The 25,610-nt window shown below is 39.9% G+C and overlaps 1 protein-coding gene across 5 annotated transcripts in view; it reads right to left on the reverse strand.

Moving 5' to 3' along the window:
* Nucleotides 1–13,131: 13,131 nt before the first annotated feature.
* Nucleotides 13,132–25,610, reverse strand: part of LOC122564836 (serine/threonine-protein kinase Nek6) — a 272,209-nt gene continuing 259,730 nt past the window's right edge. For all 5 annotated transcript variants that reach the window (XM_043720147.2, XM_043720146.2, XM_087998434.1 and 2 more), the window contains one exon: nucleotides 13,132–14,553. In XM_043720147.2, the coding sequence (XP_043576082.1) occupies nucleotides 14,443–14,553 (111 nt within the window). In that variant the 3' untranslated portion in view covers nucleotides 13,132–14,442. The remainder of the gene's footprint in view (nucleotides 14,554–25,610) is intronic.

The following is a 25,610-nucleotide window of genomic DNA, read 5'->3' on the forward strand; positions in this document are numbered from 1 at the left end:
TGATGCCAGATTGGATGGTATTAATCAGTGGGTACATGATTAATGTAATTGTCTCCAATAGAGCTTCACATTCAGATAATTTAACTTCACTACTAAGAAATAACTTATTCCACCCACTCTGCATGCATTGGCAGTCATGTTGTATTGTTCTTGCACAGTTGAGTTTGGAAAAAAGATGGCAAGGTTTCAAATTTGTTTCCTTGTTTCTAATGAACCCTAATGCAAAATTTGAATTTCCCACTTTTTCCAGAACTCCGATATGTTCCCTGACCAGAATTGAACAAACATCTGTATGGATTTTATCGGACAGTCCAAATGAGAATGGCCCAGCCCTGTGGCCTGTTGTCTCCACAACTCCAATACTGACCTACAATAACCCTGGGCTGTCTGAACCACTGATGCAGTTGGTCAGGCACATTGTATTTATATGACAGTATAGAGGTGGGTGAAATGCTTAGGTTGTGAATTCAGGCTGGAGCAGCTTTAACAGTTCTTGTGGTTCTGTGGTAATGACCTCACCTCTGAGCTAGGAGGCCTGAGTTCAATTTCCACCAGATCCAGAGATACATCAAAATATCTTTGAACATTAGACAATATCCATAATTTCTGAAGGCACTTAACATGCAAGGCTTGACTGTGACCCAATCTCCAAATGCAAAGACACATATCCCCAGAGTCTGACTATCTTGGTCAACCTCACTGACTAGAGTAGGATAAGCCCCTTTGTTGACTGTAGCAGTACCCACTGACTGGAGTCCCCATTGATCTCATAAAAAAAATGGTTCTCTTTGATTTCAACACACAGCCATTCATTTTAAGCACATGCAATGTGTTTGCATACAATTTGCTTGCACATGGTATAGATATGACATTGATGGAACACATTGCCATGCAGTAACATGTCCAGCCCTGGACTGTTTAGTGTTCCCTGCCTGTCCATCTGTGTTAAAAAGCATTGCAGGTTACAGACGGTGACAGCCTTAAAGTGGGTACGAAGTCAGTGAGCACTAAGAAATGAAACTGAGTCATACAATGCAACCCGTGTGCCACTTGTGCCCAGTGATTTGATTTGACTTATTGTCACATGTACCTAAGTACAGTGAAGAGCTTTGTTCTGCAAGAAGTACATGTAGATCATAGCAAACAATGACAAATAGATCACAGGGTGCTTAGACAGAGGGAAGCACACAAGGTTAAGGCTGTACAGAAGATGAACAAAGCAATATCAATATTAGATTTGAAAATTAGAGAGGTCCATTCAGTTGCCCAATAACAGCAGAGAAGAAGCTGTTCTTGAACCAATTGGTGTGTGTGTTCTAGCTTCTGTATCTTCTGTCTGACAGAAAAGGTTGTAGGACAGTATTACCGGTGTGGGAGGGGTCTTTGATGATGTTGGCACCCTGCCCAAGGCAACAAGAGATGTAAATGGAGTACATGGATGGGAGGTTGGTTTCTGTGATGGTCTGGGCTGTGCACACAACCTTCTGAGTTTCTTATGGTCTTGGGCAGAGTGTTTGCTGTACCAAGCCATTGTGCACCCATATAGAATGCCTCCTATAGTGCATCTGTAAAATTTGGTGAGGGTTTTTATGGAGATGCTGAATTTCCAAAGCCTCCTGAGGAAGAAGTAGCCTCCCCAAACATGGGAGGTCCAGAAGAGATTGGTGGTTATTGTCTCTCCTCGGAACTTGACACTCTTGACCCTCTCCACCTAAGCTCCATTGATGTCAATAGGGGTGTGTCCTCCTCCTTTCTTCCTGAAGTCAGTGATCAGTTCTTTTGTTTTGCTGACATTGAGAGATTGTTATCATTACACCGTAACCTCAAGCATTCTATCTCCTACCTGTATTCTGACTCGTCATTGTTTGATAACCAGACTACAACAAGTGTTATCAATGACCAGGCAGAAGCATGCAAGTTATGGGTGTCCTTGAGCTCCAAAGTGAAGGATTGCAGTGGTTTGAGAGTTGGGCCAAGAAATAACATGATGCTTATGGTGAGGCTGGTAGTTTACCGGTGCCATGGTGGAGAAGGACAGTGTCCATGGAGCATGCAGGGACTTTGGGGTGAAGGCAGAGTTGGTGAATGCCCAGAGAAGCAAGTGGTGAGCTACTGTCAGCAGGTCTGAAAGTCAGCTCTGACTTTCTTATGGGGAATTGGGACCATTTAGATCCTCAGAGAAGGAGAGGAAAATTGATTCTTACATGTAAATGAGGTGAGTTGACCTAACAATGATATACAATTGTATGGAAGTAAAGTGAATGCTGATTAGCAGTGAGTTTCGGAAATTGCTGGTTAAGGTTTAAGGGGAACATGGGGATTTTTTTGTGGGTGTTGAGATTCCAAATGATGAGTATTTTTCCAACTTTCAGACTGTCGCCCACACTGCTACAGGAAGTTCTGCCTCCCCCAATCTCTCCATCAAATTCTAAATAGTTGCTGGTGTTACTATTTGCACAGAAGCTTGGATATATTTTCATAAAGTGGTAGATTCATCTGTACCTCAGATAATCTGTGCCTGGACTCTATTGTATGATAGTGCAGACTCGATAATGTACAGAAATCCAATGGACTCCTATAAAGATGATCCTCCTCGATTTAATTTTGACTCTTTGATGACCAGCTTTCCAATCCAACTATGAAGATTCTTCCGAAGTTGCATTATCATGACTTGGATTTGAGATTTGAAACTAAGAATTGGTAGCAAAACTTTCAACTACCGATACAAAACGTTGAATCCCTTTATAAGAAAATAACATCATAATGACAGGTATCAAACAAATGGGCTGCACAATTCTGAATGCTATGCTTCTGGATTTAGAAAGCAGAATTGCACTGGTATGCCAACATAAAGGAGGATCAAGTACAGAATATTGCAGCAGGCCTCAGTGAGAGCACGAATCAGTTTGACCAATGGATTCATCAAGGAAATGGTCTTCATGGTAGTTGGCAGATGGAGCTCCCTAATTAACATTTGCTTTGTGTGAGAATATGTAATATTATATATTGAGTGGCATGGTGGCTCAGTGGTTAGCTCTACTGTCTCACAACACCAGGGACATGGATTCAGTTGCAGCCTTGGGCAACTGTCTGTGTGGAGTTTGCATATTCTGCCTGTGTCTGCCTGAGTTTTTGCCAGGTTTTCTGGTTTCCTCCCACAATCCAAAGATGATGTGGAGATGCCGGTGTTGAGCTGGGGTGGATAAAGTCGTATGACATCATGTTATAGTCCACAAACACTGCTCCTTCATCAGGTGAAGCGCTCCGAAAGCTTGTGACCTGGTGTCGTGTGACTTTTGACTTAGTCCAAAGATGTACAGGTTAGATGCATCAGGTGTACAGGAATGTGCAGGTTGGATGGAATAACTATGTTAAATGTGGAGTTAGAGGGACACGGGAGGGAGTGGGGTCTGGGTGGGATACTCTTTGGAGGGTCAGTTGAGACTCAATGGGCCAAATAGTCTCTTCCCACACTGTAGGGATTCTATGATTAAATACACCAGTTCAGTTCAAAGGCTTAAGATCAATGCTCTTAAAAGATGAAGCTGCTTCACGTGTGACATTTGCAGTATGCCACCTGCTAGATTACAAGGAGAATGAACATGGATTCATAGAGTCATAGGGTTATACAGCATGGAAACAGACCCTTTAGTCCAAACAGTCCATGTTGACCATTTTCCCAAAGCAAGCTAAAATGGTTCTGGGTAATCCAAGATGGAGGATGGGGAAAATTATGGCTGTAATGAGCTGCTCCTTTTTTGAGGTATTTTCAATATTGGAGCTGATTTCTTCAAATCCTAGGAACAGTAATTTATTATCTTTGCACTGGTTTGGAACTTTGGGGAACAGAAAGATCAAAACGACAGCACTTTAAAAACGAGGGAGAGATAAAAGCAGTGACCACATGGGAAGTGAATCAAACAGAGAAATAAACCTGCACAGCTGCCTGACCCAGCAGTGAATCTGCACAGCTGACTGTTCTGCTGTTCGATTTCAAATATCTCTGAATACCTGGGTGCATTGAGGAAAAGTAAACCAACAGTGAAATTCACAGCTGACTTTGGAGAAACCTGTGTGTGGGAGACCTCACAGCAGGAGAGCAGTTAAGTGGCTAGTTTTAAAGTGTAACCTTACTGTTTTTTTGTAAATCAACAATAATGAGTAGAGTGGGTTCCTATTGGATTACATGCTTTATTGAGATCTGTCTCTTCATTAAACTTTAAAAATCTAAAAATATCAGTATTAAGTTAGCCTGGAGCAGTGTTTTTTTTAGATTAGTAAGTCTGTGCTATTTTCTGGGTCTGGAGATTGTTAAGGACAGATTAAACCTGTGCTGTTACAGTTGAGAAAAGGACCAAGTCAAACAGTCAGGGACAAAGTAGAGAACAAGGTAGGGCTGATAAATTAAACTACATTTATTTCAATTCAAGAGGCCTAACAGAGAAGGCAGATAAACTCAGGGCATGGTTAGGAAGATGGGAGTGCGATATCATAGCAATTACAGAGACGTTGCTCAGGCATGGACAGGACTGGCAGCTTCATGTTCCAGGGTATAGTTACTATGGGAAGGGAGGCAAGAGAGGAGGGGAGGGGTGGCATTTTTGATTAGGGATAACATTATGGTTGTACTTAGGGAAGATGGGTCTAGGAATATATCCAGGGACGTTTTTTTGGTGGAACTGAAAAATAAGAATGGAACAATCATATTATTGGGATTGTATTATAGACCCCCTAATGACAGGAAATTGAGAAACAAACTTTAAGGAGATTTCAATTATCTGTAAAAATAATAGGGTGGTTATGGTAGGGGATTTTAACTTTCCAAACATAGTCTGGGACTGCCATAATGTTAAGGGCTTGGATGGAGAGGAATTTGTTAAGTGCCTATAAGAAAATTTCCTGATTGAGTATATGAATGTACCTACCAGAGAAGGTGTGAAACTTGATCTTCTCTTGAGAAATAAGGCAGGGCAGGTGACTGAGGTGTCAGTGGGGGAGCACTTTGGAGTCAGCGACCATAATTCTATTAGTTTTAAAATAGTGATTGAAAATGATAGATTGGAGCTAAAAGTTAAACTTCTAAATTGGAGGAAGGCCAATTTTGACAGTATTAGGCAAGAGCTTTCACAAGTTGATTGAAGGTGGATGTTTGCAGGTAAAGGGATGGATGGAAAATGAGGTAATGAGAGTCTAGAGAAAGTATATTCCTGTTGGGTGAAAGGAAAGGCTGGTAGTTAAAGGGAATGCTGGATGACTAAAGAAATTGAGAGTTTGTTCAAGAAAAAGAAGGAAGCATATGTCTGGTATGGACAGCTGGGATCAAGTGAAGCCCCAGAAAAGTATAAAGGCAGTAGGTGTAAATTTAAGAGGGAAATCAGGAGGGTAAAAAGGGGACAGTTGTCGGCTGCAGAATCATTTCAAAGAGTCATAAAGTCATAGAAATGTCATTTTTTGTTTGGGAAATCGTGTCTTACTGCTTAATTGGGTTTTTTGAAGAAGTAATAAAGAGGATTGATGAGGGCAGAGTGGTACATGTGATCTATATGGACTTCAATAACGCATTCAACAAGGTTCTTCATGGTGGACTGGTTCGCAAGGTTAGATCTCCTGGTTTACAGGGAGAACTAGCCATTTGTAAAAAGGACTGGCTTAAAGGTAGAAGACAGAGTGTGGTGGTTGAAGGTTGCTCTTCAGACTGGAGGCCTGTGACCAGTGGAATGCCACAAGGATCGGTGCTGGGTCCACTGCCTTTCGTCATTTATATAAATGATTCGGGTGTGAACATAGGAGGTATGGATGTAGGTTTGCTCACTGAGCTGGAAGGTTCATGTTCTGATGTTTCGTCACCATACTAGGTAACATCTTCAGTGAGCCTCCAGATGAAGCATTGCTGATGATTCCTGCTTTCTATTTTTATGTTTGGGTTTCTTTGGGTTGGTTATGTCATTTCCTGTGGTGATGTCATTTCCTATGGTGATGTCATTTCCTTTCTTTTTCTCAGGGGGTGGTAAATGGGGTCCAAGTCAATGTGTTTGTTGTTAGAATTCTAGTTGTAATGCCATGCTTCTAGAAATTCTCATGTGTGTCTCTGTTTGGCTTGTCCTAGGATGCATGTGTTGTCCCATTCAAAGTGGTGTCCTTCCTCATCTGTATGTAAGGATACTAGTAAGAATGGGTCATGTTGTTTTGTAGCTAGTTGATGTTCATGTATCTTGGGAAGACCACTTTTACTTTTTGGATTGTGGACTAACAGATGGGAGACCATGCAGCTTTAACCCAAGGGACTGAGTTCTGGTTGTTTTTCAGCCAGGACCATTTGTGTATGTGTGTGTTCAGGAATGCTCAACACAGTAACAACTTCTTGATTGGTTCCTGGGTGAGAGGCTACAGCTTTTGGTTTGAACAATACAGCAAAACCATCCAACCTGTGAAGGAAAAATCTATTAAATTATTCCGTCTCTGTCTCCCTACTGTGAGTGGAGAAGTAAAAGAAAACCTCAAGCAAGTAGCTTCTCTCTTTCTCTCTCTCGCGCCTCATAGCACCAGCGTCCCAGGTTCGATTCCAACCTCGGGCGACTGTCTGCATGGGTTTCCTCTGGGTGCTGTAGTTTCCTCCCACAGTCCAAAGGTGTGCAGGTCAGGTGAATTGGCCATGCTAAATTGCCCATTGTGTTCGGGAGATGGGTCTTGGGGGGTTGCTCTTCGGAGGATCGGTGTGGACTGGTTGGGCCGAAGGGCCTGTTTTCACACTGTAGGAAATCTAATCTAAAAAAATCTTTAAAAAAAGGAAAAGAGCATTGTCAGAGACAATGAAAATGTAAATCTTCAACCAACAAATGAAAGATTATGAATCAATGAATCCACAACATTGCCACCTCATTAGAGTCAAAAGGAACTCACTGATTGCTGTAATTCAGAATGGTGCCGGACCTTTGTTCTGGTGACTTTTTATTCCATGCCCATCCAAAATATTTGAGTTCTTGTCTTATTTCTTTATGTGTCTGTGCATAAGTTTTTTTTAAAATAGAGGTTGAGTTTAAGTTATAGGTTAAGAATCATGTCTTTTTCTCTCCATTGGTTAAACCTGTTTGATTGCAATAAATCCTGGGTTTTCTTCTTAATGATAAAAACAGTAACCTAAATTAGACAGTTTGGTAAAATTGGTCAGTTTGATAGTTAATTAAATTTTCACTTGGTAATGTCTCTGGGACTAGTGCAGCTTGATGTCTGGTGCAATACCCCAGGGACTCTGACTCAGTACTTCTGAAGTGTCATCCCCCTTGTACTTAGAAAATATAGCAGTCAGAAATCTCCTACAAACAACAATGTGATAAATGCACAATAAAATCTATTTTAGGGAAAAATGATGACCAGCACACTGGGACTAACTCCTCTATCCCCCTTCTTTTTCAACAGTACCTGGATCACATTGACCTGAGATGGCAGGTGAAACCTTGGTTTAATGTCTCATTCAAAAGACAGCACCTCCATCAGCACATCAACACATCTACAGTATCACACTGGAACATTATTTTTTATGCTCATGTCTTAATAAGGGATATGGGTGCACAACCTTCTGACATGAAGGCAAATCTACTAGCAATTGTGGAGAGTTTGTTGCTGGAAAAGCATCCGATGAGCAGGAGAATCGACATTTCAGGCCAGAACCCTTCATCAGGGAGAAAGTGAGGACTGCAGATGCTGGAGATCAGAGCTGAAAATGTGTTGCTGGAAAAGCGCAGCAGGTCAGGCTGATGAAGGGCTGTGCTGAAAATGTGTTGCTGGAAAAGCGCAGCAGGTCAGGCAGCATCCAAGGAGCAGGAGAATCGCCGTTTCGGGCATGAGCCCTTCTTCAGACTCCTGAAGAAGGGTTCATGCCCGAAACGGCGATTCTCCTGCTCCTTGGATGCTGCCTGACCTGCTGCGCTTTTCCAGCAACACATTTTCAGCACAGCCCTTCATCAGCCTGACCTGTTGTGCTTTTCCAGCAACACACTCTGGACTCTGATCTCCAGCATCTGCAGACCTCACTTTCTCCTGCTACCAGTTGAGCCATAGTATTAGGTGATGTTTTGGAATAACTGAATAGGGAGACACCAGATAGCTTACCACCTAGTGAAGCAGGTTTAAGGGTGTGTAAACTGCTATCTAAAGGCAAGTTCCTTCTTTCAATGTGTTTTGTCTATCCATAGCTTTGAACAGCATCATACAAAACAGAGGGAGGCCATTTAATCCATCATTTGTGTATCAAAATAGTCGAGACATGTTTCCTTGAATACAACATTGTGAATACAACACTTGGCAAAACATATGTACAGTAGCCCCCCACCCCAACCTCGTACCCATGAGGGGTACGTTCCAAGACCTACCATGGAAGTCCAATACTGATGATAGGTGCAAACCCATTCATTTAAATGAGAAACATACCTTCCTGGCAGCCTCCTGTCCCTGGTTCTAGTTCCCTATAATATGTTCGGGCCGCAGTAACTGAAAACCGCGGAAACTGGACTCGTGGATATGCGGGTCGCCCTGCAGCGCATTGACCTTCAGAGTTACTGAGATGTAAAAGCCTTAGACCACAGTTGTCTAATTGTTGACTGGTATCCTTAAGAGTGATGAAATTAGAGGATATCTTTGGAGTCTCACTGAATGGTTGTTTCTCAGTTTACTTTCTCACCAGATACATTATTTCTAACATAAGGAGAAAAACAGGTGAAGACAGAGAGAGTCCCTTCCAGTTCTTGCTTATAAATTAATTTCCTTCTCTCTGCTGCTGCTCAGTCAGCTATTGAAATATACTTCAATGTGTCTTCCTGAGTCTAGTTCCATTTTCTTTCCAGGCTGGCTAACAGGCAGGCAAACCTTTCATCTTCCAACATGTGAGATTAAACAATACAAATGTGAATTAAAGCAAAAGATGCAAATTTATTGGCACCAATTCAATTGCCAATTTTGCGATCTAAATAAAAATCTATTGCATTGCAGATAGATTTATTTATTTCACAGGAGTCTCATAAAGTATGCCTCAATTTATGGTCAGGTGACTACAGCAGCCATTTTAGTTTGTTCCTTCTAAAAACTGTTCTAGTCCATGAAAGTCTCGGTATATAATGATTAGATGAAAGAAGTTAAAGTTCAATAGTCCAAATTTATCATCATGGATTGGAATATTCTCAGGTAGACTGCTATGCACAAGTTCTCACTGTTGAACATTGCAATTAAAGTGGATGTGAGTGTCTGTACATAATTAGCTTCTAAGGATTTATCTCAGTAAGTGTTATGATTGTTTCTAGGTTCATTGAGATAGCTCAGTCAGCTATTAGCAATAGAACAAAATAAAATCTAAAACCTGAACTGAGGGGAGGAGAATCATTGAGTTAATCCATTATTGTATAAAATTTCTTTTAAACCCTTTCCCACTTCATCTAGAGCCACAGGTGTCAGTTGAAAGGAAACTCTTTTTCTTCCTCATTAATCTGGTGGTTGAGCTGGTTGAGGATATGTGTAGGGAATGAAGAGGCTAAGTGAAGGAAGAGAAGTAAATGAAAAGGATTTGAGAGTGTCTGGACCCTAACCCTTGCTGGGGTTTGGTTTTGAGGTAAGAGAAAATGGCCAATTTTAGCTCTTCTATTGCCATGTAACTCAGAATAAGCCAGGGAGGGAACCCAGAAAGCTTCCTGTTCTGTAAGATTCCAAACCACAGTAAGCAAAAGGAAAGCAATGAAGAGAGATTTGCAGAAAGAGAAAGAAATGGCTACATGCCAGTAATAACGGGGATCCAGTGTGTTCCTCTGTTTACATGTTGTTATTCTTGCTTAATAAATAGCTGAGGGCATTCTCATGGTTTTCCTTTTCCCTGACATTTGATACTTTAAATTCACAATGTATAATTGTGTGTTTTTCTGGTGGATAGTTTGGCCTTACGTGGGTACCCACATCCATTGGAGTTGACAGAGCTTTGTGAAAGGGTGGAGAGCAGGAAGGAGGCTGCTTTCTTATATATAAGATTTTTGATGATGAACTTAGCTCGGTAAAGATCACTCAACGCACCATTTATTTCTCTCACATTCCATCCATCATTATAGCTGTGATTAATTCAAGTCTTTGACAGAGTGACATGCAAGGAGAGAACATCAGAATGGGACTGACTGAATTGCTCGACAGAGAGCCAGCACAGACACTATCTAAATGGAGCCCTTCACGGGCCATCAGGACCATGGTGCATTTGTACTCTTTGAAGTCCAGACAGAACTGTTGCTCAAACACCAGCGAGCTTCCCATTTACTACAATGATAATAAATATAATATGCTTAATTATTCAACTTCTAGACTGAAAAAATGTGTAGTGGGGGAGGGTTTTTTTTGTATTTGTAAAGCACATCTTAGAAGCAAAAAGTTGTGCATACCTGCTATGTTTCATACATACTGCAGTTATGGTGAGTAAATGTTAAAGCAGTTAGATGATGTTGATTAACAGGACTGCTTTGCTCTGGGTAGTGTCAAGCTGATCAAGTGTTGTCCAGCTGAACTGATCTGGGTGAGTGCAGTGTGTTCCTTCAGACTCTGACCAGTGGCAGAGAGGTGAGCCACTTGCTGCAGAATTCCCAGTCTCCAACCTGTAATGTAGACATACTTCTAGTTTTACAACATCTTTATCACTTTAGCCATGCCAAGTTAGAACGTGAGACATGGTGTAATTTGGGTATTTGTTACATTTTTAAAATTGTTCATTGCCATTACCAAATCTTTTATCTTAACTCTGCTCCACCTATTGTGCTCTCAACTACCTTCCCCCAGGCCCAAACCCCTGCCCCCCCTCCCATTTATTTCTCCACCCCTGAGTCTCCCAGCCTCATTCCTGATGAAGGGCTGATGAACTACCTGAAATAATGCAAATAACTTTAAAATCAACTTGCATAATGAAAACAATAGAACGGTAGAGTTTCAATTAGAAAGAGCTAAGCTCTGAAGGTATTTTTATTGCTTTTTAATTTCAATTAGATACTTTTATTTCAATTAAAAAGAACTAAGCTCCCAAATAAAGATACTTTATTCTGTTAGTATGCTGCAAATCATTTTGATTTGACAGTTGACATGTACTAAATTTTGCAAGCGCTTGTTTTTAAAAATATGCAGTTTTGAATCCACAATAAAAATGACTAGATGCTCAATTTTGCTTTTTGCTTTAAGCAGCTGTTTTGAACATGTTAATAGCGTTGCTTTACAATGTGTACTGTGTTCGTGTATAAGCCTTCATACTTTTAATTAATGCAGTGTTCAGGTCCAAAGCATAATTCCAGTGTGTACATAAATAATGAACAGCTTAAACATAGGCACTGTATGAAGGTGCTGATTCTGGCTACACTGGTTCAAGATACAACTTTCATTTCAAGCAGCAAGAATGCTGACTGAGAAGTCCTTCGTCTTTACCTGCGTATTGTCAAGCACTAACGATGGTCTACACCTCCCTACTGTCATCTTGCAGGACTAGTGGCAGGAAGTACTGAGTGAACACATCTGAGTGTTACTTCTCTGAGTCATACAAGTGATGTTTAAAAATATCCTTTCTTAACTTAAAAAATGGCGTAGGAAACGTTCGCATTTTTCAAGATGGTCACAGCAGGTTAATTGCCCAAATTGTTGCAAACAATTGTCCCACCCCCAATCGATACTGGCTATCTTGAGTGGGCAGTTTTTGACCTGGAGTTGGGGTCAGTTGCAAATTGATGGCTCTCACTGCGGATTTAGAGTCATAGAGATGTACAGCACGGTCCAACCCGCCCATGCCGACCAGATAGCAACCCAATTTAGTCCCATCTGCCAGCACCTGGCCCATAACCCTCCAAACCCTTCCTATTCATATACCCATCCAAATGCCTCTTAAATATTGCAATTGTACTAGCCTCCACCACATCCTTTGGCAGCTCATTCCATACACATACCACCCTCTGCGTGAAAAAGCTGCCCCTTAGGTCTCTTTTATATCTTTCCCCTCTCACCCTAAACCTATGCCCTCTAGTTCTGGATTCCCCAACCCCAGGGAACAGACTTTGTCTATTTACCCTATCCATGCCCCTCATAATTTTATAAACCTCTATAAGGTCACCCCTCAGTCTCCGACACTCCAGGGAAAACAGCTCCAGCCTGTCCAGCCTCTCCCTATAGCTCAAATCCTCCAACCCTGGCAACATCCTTGTAAATCTTTTCTGAACCCTTTCAAGTTTCACAACATCTTTCCGATAGGAAGGAGACCAGGATTGCACACAATATTCCAACAGTGGCCTAACCAATGTCCTGTACAGCCGCAACATGACCTCCCAACTCCTGTACTCAATACTCTGACCAATAAAGGAAAGCATATCAATTTGATGACAACTATCCAGTTTCTAATAATCTCTGGCATGAATTTCACCTTTATTGACTTTAATTTGAATCTGGCCCCAGGTTAAGGAGATTGCCAATCTTTCAACAGCAGAGATGCCACCAAGCTGGGTAAGTTGCCAATCACATTCAAGAGTTCTCATAGATAGCAAACTGAAAAGTGAATGCAGTGAATGCAAATACATAAACGTGTTAAAGTTGAACAAATATAAACAATTGATTTGTGAAAAGTATTTTCAAGCACAGGATTGTTTTTATCATAAAGGGAAACCTTGACACTACACAAATGTAAAGTTCGCTTTCCAAGGCCAGAAAAGTTCTTCAACAGTTATGACTTTGTACCCCATTCAAGGCAATTGTCTACTCATTAACAAACTGTCAGTTTTTTTCAGGGATTTTTAACAATGTTTTACAGCTAAAAGGGGAGTTTCATCAGTTCAGTGATTTCTAAAGACCCATGGGGTCTTCCAACAGCTCATGCTATGGAATCAGTGACAGCAAACTTTAGATTTCTGCATTTACCAGCTGCTGCTGTCAGTTTCACAGGTGTAATGACACTGAGTGTTGAAAATGTTGCTGTTGTTACAATGATATCAATCTGGGCCATTATGAGTTTCATGTGCTCACTTAGCCCAGTTTGCTCTGGCTTTCTGGACATAATGTAAATGTTATTTCATCTTTTGAATGATGCTCAAGAAATGGTGCTGCATCATTTCCTCACTGAGGATTGAAAACCAAAAGCTGCATAAGTAAAAGTGACATTACTTTTATTTCAACGAATGTAAAAGTATTACAAAAAGAATTGCAGAATAGTCTACAGCACATAGTGTTAGAAGTGAACTCGTTTAAACATGGCAAAGAGGAAGAAAAGAATGGACACTGCTCTCAGCCTGAAAAGCAGAGTAGCATATCTGTGCCAACAGACTTACTCAGTGAAACCAACATCATATCATTAAGTAAAAATGCTCTAGATTTTATCCATACAAAATAAGCTGGACTTGTTCTGTAAATATTATTGGAAAGGTGGACAACACCTAATGGTATCTTTAAAATCTAGATACAGCTCATTAGATAGAAGTTCATTAGTAAAAAGAAAGGTTTGGCTGACTGCAGCACGTTTTCCAGATGGTGCTTTATTGGTCACAATAAAAGCACACAAAATTCTAATTCTAATGCACATGATCAACAACTCACTTAACTAAATTCTAAACATATCAGCCATGATCAAATGGTGGGGTAGATTCAATGGGGCTCCCAGATCTTAAGGTCTTTTCAATAATAAAGTCTCCAACTAAAGACCTAAAAGCTGATCGCATAGAAAATTCCATAGGACAAGTCAATATGTCAATCAATGCTAAAATATCATCTGTCACTGTAATTTAGGTAAAATCTAAGTACATAGTGTCAAGTCCTGATAAGACAGAAATGAATTAGATTCTATTACAATACTGCTACTTGAGTACTTGCTTACAAAGACATTATGTCTTGTGCAAAGGCATGATGAAAGTATGCTAAATAAATGAAAAGAGAAAGATTTTTTCTAAATTAACATGTTAGTAAAACTATCAATTTTTATTATTATTTATGGATCATTTATTTTTCTGTCCAGTTAAGCATATTTTGTTTGTCATTTTTATCATGCCACACCCTGGCAGCAATATATCCAAACCTGTAGTGTGTTGTCAATTTTGTTTGGTCTCAGCACAATCTCATGTTTTTACCTTCTTTACTTTATCGTAACTTATAAACAGAGATAAGTGTATGAAATTAGAAAGTACATCCATAAATATATTTTTCTAGAGTAACATGGAACCATGAAACCTTATATTATTTCACTGGACCAAATGGCAGAGCTTAACCATCCTACAATTGTTGGGAGCTAATCTAACAGTATTAGTCCTTACAGTGCTGTTCAACTCCAAATGGCTCAATCATATTCCATTAATGATTCTGCTTTCTTGAAATCTTCACTGTGGCATTTCATTTGTGTTTGTTTAACAATATTCAAGCAGGATTGTGAGACAATTGTTCTTTTGTAAATTTTCATCCAGCTTAACATGTTCAGGTGCTTGATGTCCATCCATGCATCTGCTTGGCTACCTGATGCATGTAACTAATGTCAGGTCGGAGATCCGGTTCAGCGTTGATGCACATGATCACCAACTCTCTTAACTAAAGAATGAGAGAAATACAGTTTGTTAGACAAAAGGATAGCACACTGCTTTAAAACATATTTTTCATTAAAGAAATTGCAACACTATTGCAACTAGTGGGAATGCTGTTTTGTGACTAAATGCTGTGAAGATTATGAGGTACTTGGCACCAAGGTTTTATTGGGAATATAGTCCAGAGCTGAGTGAATTTCTTAGTAAGCACTGCAGCAAGTGAGACTGATGCCCCACCCTCTTTGGGACAAAGGACAGCAATACAAGCTCATCATCTTCAGCAGCATGAAGATACATGAGGTGAGAACAGAATGACAACCAACTGCAGTGTAAGCAGATTCTGAAACTTATGGCACCGGTATGCAGCCGTAATGAAAAACTACCATACAAAGCATCATTAACTATGTAAAATGCTGACTCCTCTATCCAATTTAAAGCTTGCATAGTGAAGTATAATTATGATTTTTGGAAGCAAACTCCAATTTGTGAAAATACTCCTCGAAATTCAAATCTGTGAGAAATCTACGGATTCTTTGCCTGCTATGCCAAACTGCATCATTTGATTTAAACCGATGATTATCCAACAACTACTCTCAACTGCTTGTGAAACTGTTCTTTGTCAATGCTTTGTAATTAATGTTAAAATCAAGAAAATGCTTAAAGCTGCTTTCTGGTTTTGATTGATTATTTCACTTTTAAATAATTAATGGGAAAAACTTTACATTTTAACCTGACTAATTAGGCACATACATATAAACTAGCAGTTCTTGAGAATGAAGTGAAATCCTCTACCTTCACAAAAGCCCTCAGTTCAAATCAGTAATCCTGGTGTTAAAAATATTGGCTAGTAAAGACTAAAGTTTTTAAGATATTTTATCAAAGAATGTGCTACAGTGGAGGGAATGGTTATTATATCATTCTGTGCATCTTGTATTTTATTTTACAGTAATACCGCAACACCATTATTGGTCTCACTATTATTGCCAAACACAAAAAAAACTTCACATGTACTCACATAAATCTTCAACCCTTTTGTGAAATTATCAGAGTTACTTGGGAAGGTTCAATTTACTGAAACATAGTTTATGCGATCGTCAAAAAAACAGGTTGATTTAATTATCCTGTTCAGCCCAGTTTAGTTTCATAATATGTTTCTATGGTTTTTAACTCATGAAGGAAAACAGAATGTAGCTCACTTAATATAAAAGGCAGTCCAATTTTATTGAAAGTGTTGTGCAGTAAATGAGCTCGCACAATGCCTCCTGAAGAGACCAATTCATGTGATGATTCTATTGTAGGTTAATGGATAGCTGCACGCCAATGATAAATAAACTTGCTGCTTTGGCAACTCAGTTGACTACTTGCCTGTTGGTGGGCTCTAAATAATTTGACAGTGAAGTTTTACAGTGATCTGGAAAAGTCACTATAAGTTTAACAACTGTACAAGTGCAAACTTGCACATGTCAACTTATTTTCCACTGTCCCAGCTGACATGATATCCTGGTCCACCTTAAGACCAATATTACCATCCCTATAGGGATACTGCTGGATTGCACAGGAGTGGTTTCATGATTCTAGATTGAAGCCTTGAATGCAATTCTTTTGATCTGTATATATAATGAATATAATCAATTCTGCACCTGCCAGGCATCAAGAATTTGTCGCTTAAGAAAGAAACACAGTATGCAAAATCTTTTCTCAAATCCTCAGCCAAGCTCAGTTGGTGTACTTTTGTAACTGAAGGCTCCATTTTAGGAATACTGCACCATTCATCTTCATCTTTACTAGTTGAGGACAAAGATAAGATTTCTATCTGCTACAGATAGTTGACGCATTTATTCCGTGTTACAAACTTGTTAACAGGCGAACAGAGGAAGAACAAACTGAGTTTGTTTTGGATCAGAATTCAGCTCCATGAATGTCTTTTTTTGTTATTTATTCATTTTTTGGAAAATGGGCATCACTGGCTAACCAGAATTTATTGTCCTAGATGCCCTGGCGAAGGTGGTGGTGAGCTGACATCTGAACTTCTGCAGTCCATGTGCCATGGATTGACCCACAATGCCCTTAGGGAGGGCCGCACCTACACGGCATAATCCAGTGTGGAGCCTCCCATCCCTTTCCACTTCACCAAATTCATCCGGAAAATTAACTTAATTCGATATATTTTTCTTGCTGCATGTTGGATTAATTGGGGTGGAATTCCATAGGTTTCCTTCTCTGCCTGGATGTTAGCATCAACAGTACGGAATGGCGAACAGATAGTCTTATGGAAAGAATTGTACATGCTTGCAGAATTGCTGTGTTTTCTTTCTCTTCAATTCACTGGGTGGAAATTCCACCCAATTCCACTATTAGCAATGATTCTTCTATCTGTTTCTCACAAATTTTGACAGTTAACATATATAAGATAATCAGAAGGTTAGATAAAGTGGACAGTGAAAGCCTTTTTCCTCGGATGGTGATGGATAGCATGAGGGGACATAGGTTTAAATTGAGGGGTGATGGATATCGGATAGATCTCAGAGGTGGTTTCTTTTCTCAGGGAGTTGTAGGGGCGTGGAACGCCCTGCCTATAACAGTAATAGACTCGCCAACTTCAAGAGTATATAAATGGTCATTGGATAAACATATGGATGAAAATGGAACAGTGTAGGATAGATGGGCTTTGGATTGGTTCCACAGGTCGGTGCAACATTGAGGGCCGCAGGGCCTGCACTGCGCTGTAATGTTCCATGTTCTAACAGGCTGACGCCAGGGTCCTAGCCTGTTAAGGATGACTGCCTGTCTCCAAGAGTTGCAAGCAGAAACAAACAGGAAGAAGCTCAGCAGTGCCACCATGAGTAGTGGACGTTTCTGGGGCTGCAGCTCCAAGGTGAGTGCCCCTCAGTGACAGGACACACTCACTCACAGTCGAATTGTGTTGTGGACAGCAGGGCAAGGCAATCAGGCCCCTGCAATTAGGAGGTATGTTGAGGGTACCAGTGTTACTGTTGTCATAAGGGTGACCATTGTCATGGCAAGGGTCCCATACAGGAGCTGAAAATGTGTTGCTGGAAAAGCGCAGCAGGTCAGGCAGCATCCAGGGAACAGGAGAATCGACGTTTCGGGCATAAGCCCTTCTGAGGCCAGCCTTAAAGGTTGAACATCTACCCCATGCAGTCTATTGTACTGAGGATATGCAACTGTAAAATAAGATGTTTCTACTTTATAACTCAGTGTTATAACTCAGGCGGTGAAAGAAAGCAGTGCACAGCTGACTGACCAGGCAGTGAACTTTCACAGCTGACTGCCTGTGCTGTTCAGTTTACAATTAGAACATTGAATGGGTGTATGAATAGGAAAGGTTTAGAGGGATATGGGCCAAATGCTGTCAAAAGGGACAAGGTTAATTTAGGATATCTGCTTGGCATGGATGAGTTTTCCGTGCTTGACGTCTCTATGACTCTATTACTCTAAACTGATTCTTCAAGGGATCCATTTCAAAGCATGGGTTAAATCTTCCTGGCTCATTGATGGGCTGAGAGGTTGGAAGGCAGGCAACATTGAGAGGAGAGACATTGGGAGGAAAGCCTGATTAATTCTCACTGCTATGCTATGCTGACAATGGTCAGCATATAGGAGAAAGTGAGGTCTGCAGATGCTGGAGATCAGAGATGGAAATGTGTTGCTGGAAAAGTGCAGCAGGTCAGGCAGCATCTAGGCTAATGCCCGAAACGTCGATTCTCCTGTTCCTAGATGCTGCCTGACCTGCTGCGCTTTTCCAGCAACACATTTCCATCAATGGTCAGCATATAGGCAAGAAATTGCAGAGGCTGCCTCCATGGAAGGAGAACGTCAATCTGGCAATTTTTCAGCATGTTCATAGGGCCGGTGGTGGTGGGGTTTCTTTATGTGCATTCTATGACTCATGGAGTGACCCTCCCAGTGACAATAGCGCACCCTTGTGGCAACTGCACTATTGGTACCCTCAGCAAACCTTTTGGTTGAGGCCTGGCTGCTTTGCCCTGCCGGCCCACAACACAATTGTCAGCAAATATACCCACCAGGGAGGGACCTTCCTGCTAGAGCTGCAGCCTCAGCAATGTCCACTGCTAGTGGAGGCGCTGCTGAGTTGCTGGTTGTTTGGTTGTGCTGGCACTCACGGAGGCAAGTGCTCATCATTAACAGAACTGTGATCCTGGCAGCAACCAGTTAACTTGCCACCATTGGCATTATGCTGCTGAGGGTCCTACAGCTAACCAATGAAGAGTCAGTTCCCACTTGCAACTTCTACAAAGGACCTCCAAGGTAGGTGACAGAATTCAGCCCCAATGATCTAATACCACTACATAGTTCACTCTGAAATGATATAATCTACAGAAATGTTGCTGCAGCAACTAAAGAACACAGTGGAAATATATGATTTATGATCAGCTAATTCCTTTTTTTCAACAATTTTGTTTCATTTAAATTTTTTACCAATGCATTATAATGTATTAGTGAGATAAAGCAGCTGGTTATAAATATATTTATGAAAATATAAACAAAACCATGGACATTTTCACATTTTATTAACTGTGGTAATAATTATTTACATTGAGCAATTCTTGAAAATGGAAGTATTCACATTTGTATTTTTAATACTGAGCCGCCTACTATCCTCACAGCACAGATTTATCAAGTTATTCATTAATATTCATTCGGTTATTGAGGCACAGAACTGCAAGAGAATCACAAACTGATATGTTTCAAGTACATCCAACCTAATTTCAAGTTCAGTTAACTTTTGGTTAAACGTCATTGCCATGACTGGTTCAGTTATCCAAAATCTGTATTTTGGAATTAGAAATTTTCTCACACCCAAATCCATAATATGTGCATTGTACTGTCTTGTAGCATTGCCAGAGTGACACCAGCAGGAATAGGCAAATCATCTACCTATTATGTAGGAATTCCTCTCAGTTATTGACAGAGTATTGAGAATTGGACAGATGAACTCCAGTGCGATACTACATCACAAACAGAAGTAACCATTTTATGGATCCAACTGAACTACAAATGGTAATGTCTAGTTGCTCAGATCAGGTTGAGGTCTACAAAATAGTTAAGGGGCCTTCTCGTATGCCTATGGATAGATTATTTCAGTTCATGAAATTGAGAACAAACAAAAGACACAGCTTACTCCATATCAGATTTAGGTTAGACTGGTTTTAAGGGTGGAGGGGTTTGTGGTGGAGGCTCCACCACTATACCCTGGGACAAATTTGATGGAACAACTGGCCTGTCAATTCTGTATCTTTGAACAGAGGATTTTGCAATTATTGATCAATGTTTAAATATACACTCAACTTCTTGGAGCTAGATTTAAAAAAAATGTTCACATTTCTTTTCAACTATGTTTTGCTCCTCAATGGATTTCTTCCTCCTTCAGTCAGCAGTAGGAGGATGATAGATGTGCACTGTACATTAAGTGGAAGAGTTGCTCAACACAAATAGCATTCAGCGAAATTATAAAAACTAAGTTCAAATTATTACACTATTTTATTTCCCGTGAGGTGAACATGCAGAAGATGTTATTGACTTATTTCAATCGGTGCAACTGATCTCTGCACTGTACCATAAAATAGTGACTAACCTTGCCACCCTATATCAGTGGCTTATCTTATTTAAGTTAAACTGAATATACAGAGGAACCTCAATTATCCAGCATTTGATTATCCGATTATCGGATTATCCAGCAAGATCGCAAGGTCCCGATGCTTGGCTAAACTGTGCTATCTGACATTCGATTATCCGGAATTTGATTAATCGAATGAAATCCTCCCCACCGTGTCCTTCGGATACTCAAGGTTCCTCTGTATCTGCTATTTTATTCTGAACAGGATCTGTACTCCTCGTAATATCCTATCATTTCTGCACTTACTGAATTTATAGCTTTTCTCTCACAAAGACTTCACTGTCTGTTTTACCTCTATCTTCATAGACATGAGGCAAAAGGCTCTCCCAATACACTGAGTGTGAGGTGCCTTTTCAATTACTCAGACAACCTTGCCAACTGTTCACTGTTTAATCTTTTGCATCTAATTTAACTAATTTTTGTCCTGGAGCCTTTTTCACACTTGTCAGCATACAGTTTTCCTTCAAATATTATTAAGCTGAACATTTACTTTTAGATACTTTTAAAAGGGAATGGTCCAACTTTCCAAAATGTGACAGTCGAGCATTTAAAGAATGTAGATTTTGAGCCCACCATTACTATGTGATGTTCTCTACATAATCTCTGTGAGTTAGGGAACTCTTCTTGGAGGGAAAAGGTGGGCTATGTATCATTTGTTAGGAGACCAATATCTTTTTTTTAAAAAAATGAACTTCCAGTTTGGAGCTAAACTGATTTCACATTTTAAGACTTTTTATTAAACAGTTTAAAAACACGATTGACTAAACGCTATTTCAATAGGCAATTACATTTTAAACACAACCAAAACCCATCTCTCCAGGTCTGCCTTACACTAATCCTTAAATAGTCCTTGCAGTTTCTGGACCCAATCTCAAGTGGCTCCTACTCCTGAGGGTTCACTTTGTTCCTTTCCTTCACCAACCTGGGAACCTTTAACTACATAACAATCTTTTCATCATTACGGCTTGTTCCTGTTGTAGACTAGACAATTCTTTCAGGATCATTTAAAACTTGCCCAAATTTTCAATCAGAGAACTCGCACTAACAGGTTAACCTTAAAGCCTCTATCTGTTCTTTTTCCAGATCTCAGCAGACTAACAGTGTTCCTGAGTGTCTTAGAAGCTTTTCCCCTCTAAAAAGCCCATTTCCATGACAATGTGAATCATTATTAAGAATAACAATAATAATAATAAATAAGCACATGGGCCTATTATCCAGATAGAAATGCGAATTAGCTACACGTGAGACCCTAGCTCTCGTTTATCTGAAGGATAATTGAAAACATAACTATTAGAAAGCCAACATTCTCAGCGTGTTCCCAAAACTTCAGCCACAGATGTTGCTAACCTCACATCTCCTTCCCAATAAAACAACCTCCCTTTAATCCTTTACAACTCCATCACCCAATCTTGTGATTCAGAAACAGTCACCTCACCCAGTTCATTTTACCCTAAACTGAAGCAAAGTCTCAAAATATTATCTTACGAAACCTCATGTTTACAACAATGGATATCTTCTATATGATTAGAAGATTTGAACCAAGTCCTAGGCACTATTGCTGCCCAACCAGCTGACATGGCTAATGAATGGGTCATGGAAGATCAGATTTTCATGTGTTGAATTTCACTGGGCATAAAACGAACAGTACAAACTCACTGTGCACCCTATAGGAGGTAAAATTATCATAGCATACTGGGAAATAACAGATAAATCATTTTAGATTACCTCAGCTGCTGGTCTCATCTCACTCCCTGAGTTACCAAAGAAAAGAATCAAAGTCCTATTAACACTAGACCTTATTTTACATTTTAAATTCCATTATTTATAGAATAATGAATAATCAAGTGAACAGTAGAATACATATAATTTATACCGTTTGAGTTGTTATATTGTACAACCTAACAAGTGGTTCATGACTATGGTGCTAATAATATTTCTGCACTAACTACAAAATTCACTGGGGGTTAACTTTCTTCCCACTAGATTCTCGATAACTTTGCAAGTTAATGACCAAATGGGTACCTGGGCAATCATTGGGAGAGCACAGTGCCAGTAAACTGTACAAATGCAGCAGGTTAAACTCAAGAAAATACCCAAACTGATATTTGGAAATCTCATATCATTATGATCGTTAAACAGTAGGGGGAGGTTGTGAAAGTTTGTGTTAATATTATGTTTTCTGCTGGAATTTTCGAATCATCAGGAATTTTGATGTGGGCTTTCCCATTTCTCTAGGATTTGTCCCAAGCTCCAGGCCTACACTATGGTGGGTCATTGAAGAAGCCCCTTTGGCAATTCTATCATTAGGGTTTTAAGCATATCAGATTTTTTTTTTAACAGATTGCAGAATATAGCTTTAAAATGTTAACATTTTCACAATATAACAAAGAAAATAAATTTAAAACTCTGTCCATATAATGTGCAAAAATTATTGAAACTATGTGCTATAAACTTTAACAAAAATCAAACTGACATGAAGCAGAAAATTTAAATTAAAAATTAAGGAAAGGTGAAGCGAAATCTGAAACTGAAAGAGCAGCTCTGTCAGAAGTCGATGAGAGAATATTTCAAACAAAGGTCGAGAAAAGAAGAATCTGAGATTATATAAAGCACACCAATTGCTACTCGTAATCCCTAGAGAGAATTCCACCAGAAATATTACACCTGTTTTGTAAATCTAAATCCTGGGAAGGGTGCAAGAAAGATTTATTAATGAGACAATGGGATCAAGTGTTCTAGAGCAAAAAGGAATTGCAAATATATTTTGCACAAAACAAAGAGGAAGTAAGAAACAGCAAGGCAGCAACTTTGGTCAGGGAAAGAAAAAAATAACTTCAATTCAGAATTGTTTGAAAATAGTGGATGAATGTTTATCATTTAACAAGGCCATTATGACACTGCAGAACATTTTCTGTAAAAATCTTTATTTACTTTATTAACCTTATAATGTCCATAATTTCTTCCAAGGCACTTCTGGTTTTATGTGGTTCCCATTAAAAAGTATATGGTTCTTAAAAAGTTTAGGGAAAGGATATACTGGATAAATTTACATGTTTTGAAATTCATGAGGCAAACAGCATATATTCACCATGCACCCTATGTAGGATGGGAATATCACATCATACTGGGATACACAGAGAAGCACTTTCAGATTACCTTAGCTCCTGGTCCTACCCTATCTCAGACCTAAAAATAATCTTTCTCGTTTTTGTACAGAACTGCTGTCCCGGTGTATATTGTAGTGAACAGCTGTCCAGGTGTATATTGTAGTGAACAGCTGTCCTGGTGTATATTGTAGAGAACAGCTGTCCCAGTGTATATTGCAGTGAACAGCTGTCCCGGTGTATCCTTATTTTTCACTTTATTGAATAGCAAATGAACAAGTGAGAATAGATTCTTATATGGTTAATATAAGAAATAGTTCATGAGTGTAGCTCTAAAACTATTTCCTCATTAACTGCTGAAGTCGGATTACATCCCTCCAGTCAAACACCTTTGTCTCGATGATTCCAGATCAACAGTAAATAACCTCAGCTCTAACATAATTTAAATAACTCTTCGCTAAATTTAAAAATAAATTACAAGTTAAAAACATATCTGTTCTCATTTCAAAATCTGAATTAAAACTAACAATCTCTAACGTACCATGGAGACAGAGATTGATGGATTCTTGTTAGGCAGAAGTATTAAAGGATGTGGAATAAACTTTGGTAAATTAATTTGAGCTGCAGATCAGCCATGACTCAACTGAATCTGAAAGATGGGCCAGGTTTAAGGGTTTGTCTGGCTCACTGTTGTTCCAATTGAGCCCTCGTTCACATATTCCACACCTCTTCCCATAAAACATGCTTTTCTTTAGAAAGTCTTTGAGGCCCAATTCATTTGCGAGTTCCTACTATTTTATGAACTTGAACCTTACTCCCCATCAACCTAAAAGATCCTCTGCTACTCCATATTTTCTTCTCGGTTATGATTTTTCCTTTTCAGGTTAAGTGTGGAAGAAACCTGTTACATGTTGACTCACTGACCAACCCACCACTGAAAACATTTACTGGATTAGTTTAGGGAGTGACAAGTGAGTTTCTTGCCAAATCATAGGCCTTGACCAGAGGCCCTGGACCAATCAGAGAATAGCAGCTTCTGGTTCATGAAGTCCACTGTTTGAGGCCTTGACTTTGAGGAGTCCAACGGTCAGTGAATAGGTCTTGACCTTTAGCTTCTCATGGGGTGGGGGTCATGGAGGAGGGGAGATCAGTGGGATAGCTTTCAAGGCCATGCCCTTATGCCATATCCATGCCTTTGCTTGCCCCCAGATGGTGATAAGTGCACCACACCAACCCTCCTCCCCCAACCTGCACCCAGCAGGCAACTGCCCTGGTTACCCAGTCAGGAAACACACTATTTTTCACACCTGTACGAAAAGCAGGCCATTGGGTCGAGGATGAGTTGACACCATTAAGTGGTTGTTAATTGACCACTTTAAGGGCTTCAATTATTGGCATATTGAGGAATTCCCAATGGGCCTTCCTACCCAGCACTCAATTCATGTAGGTGTTGCCTCAGGCCCAACTTGCTCATTATTTTCCATTTCTCCACCTCTCTCACTATCTCCAGGGAGGATAAAATTGAACCCATACTTTCCATTTCGGTCTCTGAATTAAGGCCTGGAATCACCTGCGTGATTGCTTGTTAAAGACTGTCTGAAAGTTCATATACAATAAGTCCACTACATTCACCCACCTTGCGCATCTGATCTCCAAAATACTGTTTCTGCTGCAGTCTCTGTTTGATGATTACACCTGGATAAATTCAGCCATCTTTCTTCACCACCACTGACTAAACATCCTGCGAACTCAGTTAGTTTTGATGTTCACAACATAAGTGGGATTGAATTTCAAAATTGCAGTGATGATAGGAACCTTGGAGTTAGTAAATGAGGTCACAGCATTTTGAAAGCAAGAGATGAAACAGGTCCAATACCAGTCAGCATCAGCTGTCAGCTAATAAATGCCTCCCTCAAGAAATAAAAGTGATATGGCAAGGATCAAACCTTACAACAGTCCCAGAGAGGAGCAACACAGTAAGACATTGAGAGGTGTTTCATAAAAACATGAACAAACTATGTTTGACACCAAGCCCCTTAAGGCAGATTTGAAACAAAAAACCAAAAGCTTGCTACTGAGAGTAGGTTTTAAGTGGGACAAGTACAGAGCCAGGTTTTGACGGCTAAGTCACAGAATAGTGATTAGGCAATACTGGAGGTTTGATTTTAAAGTTTAAGATTGTAAAAGGAAAGAAAAATGGAAGGAGTTTGCTTTTTACAGTTTCGTAGTCAAAGGCAAGAAAGAAGTAGAGTAGGAGACAGGACAATGAGAATTGATTTCAACTCCAGTGTAATGGGACCT

Source organism: Chiloscyllium plagiosum, unplaced genomic scaffold (genome assembly GCF_037043375.1).
Source record: "Chiloscyllium plagiosum isolate Xiang-an unplaced genomic scaffold, Cpla_swu_hap1 HiC_scaffold_21, whole genome shotgun sequence".
NCBI classification, from domain to species: domain Eukaryota; kingdom Metazoa; phylum Chordata; class Chondrichthyes; order Orectolobiformes; family Hemiscylliidae; genus Chiloscyllium; species Chiloscyllium plagiosum.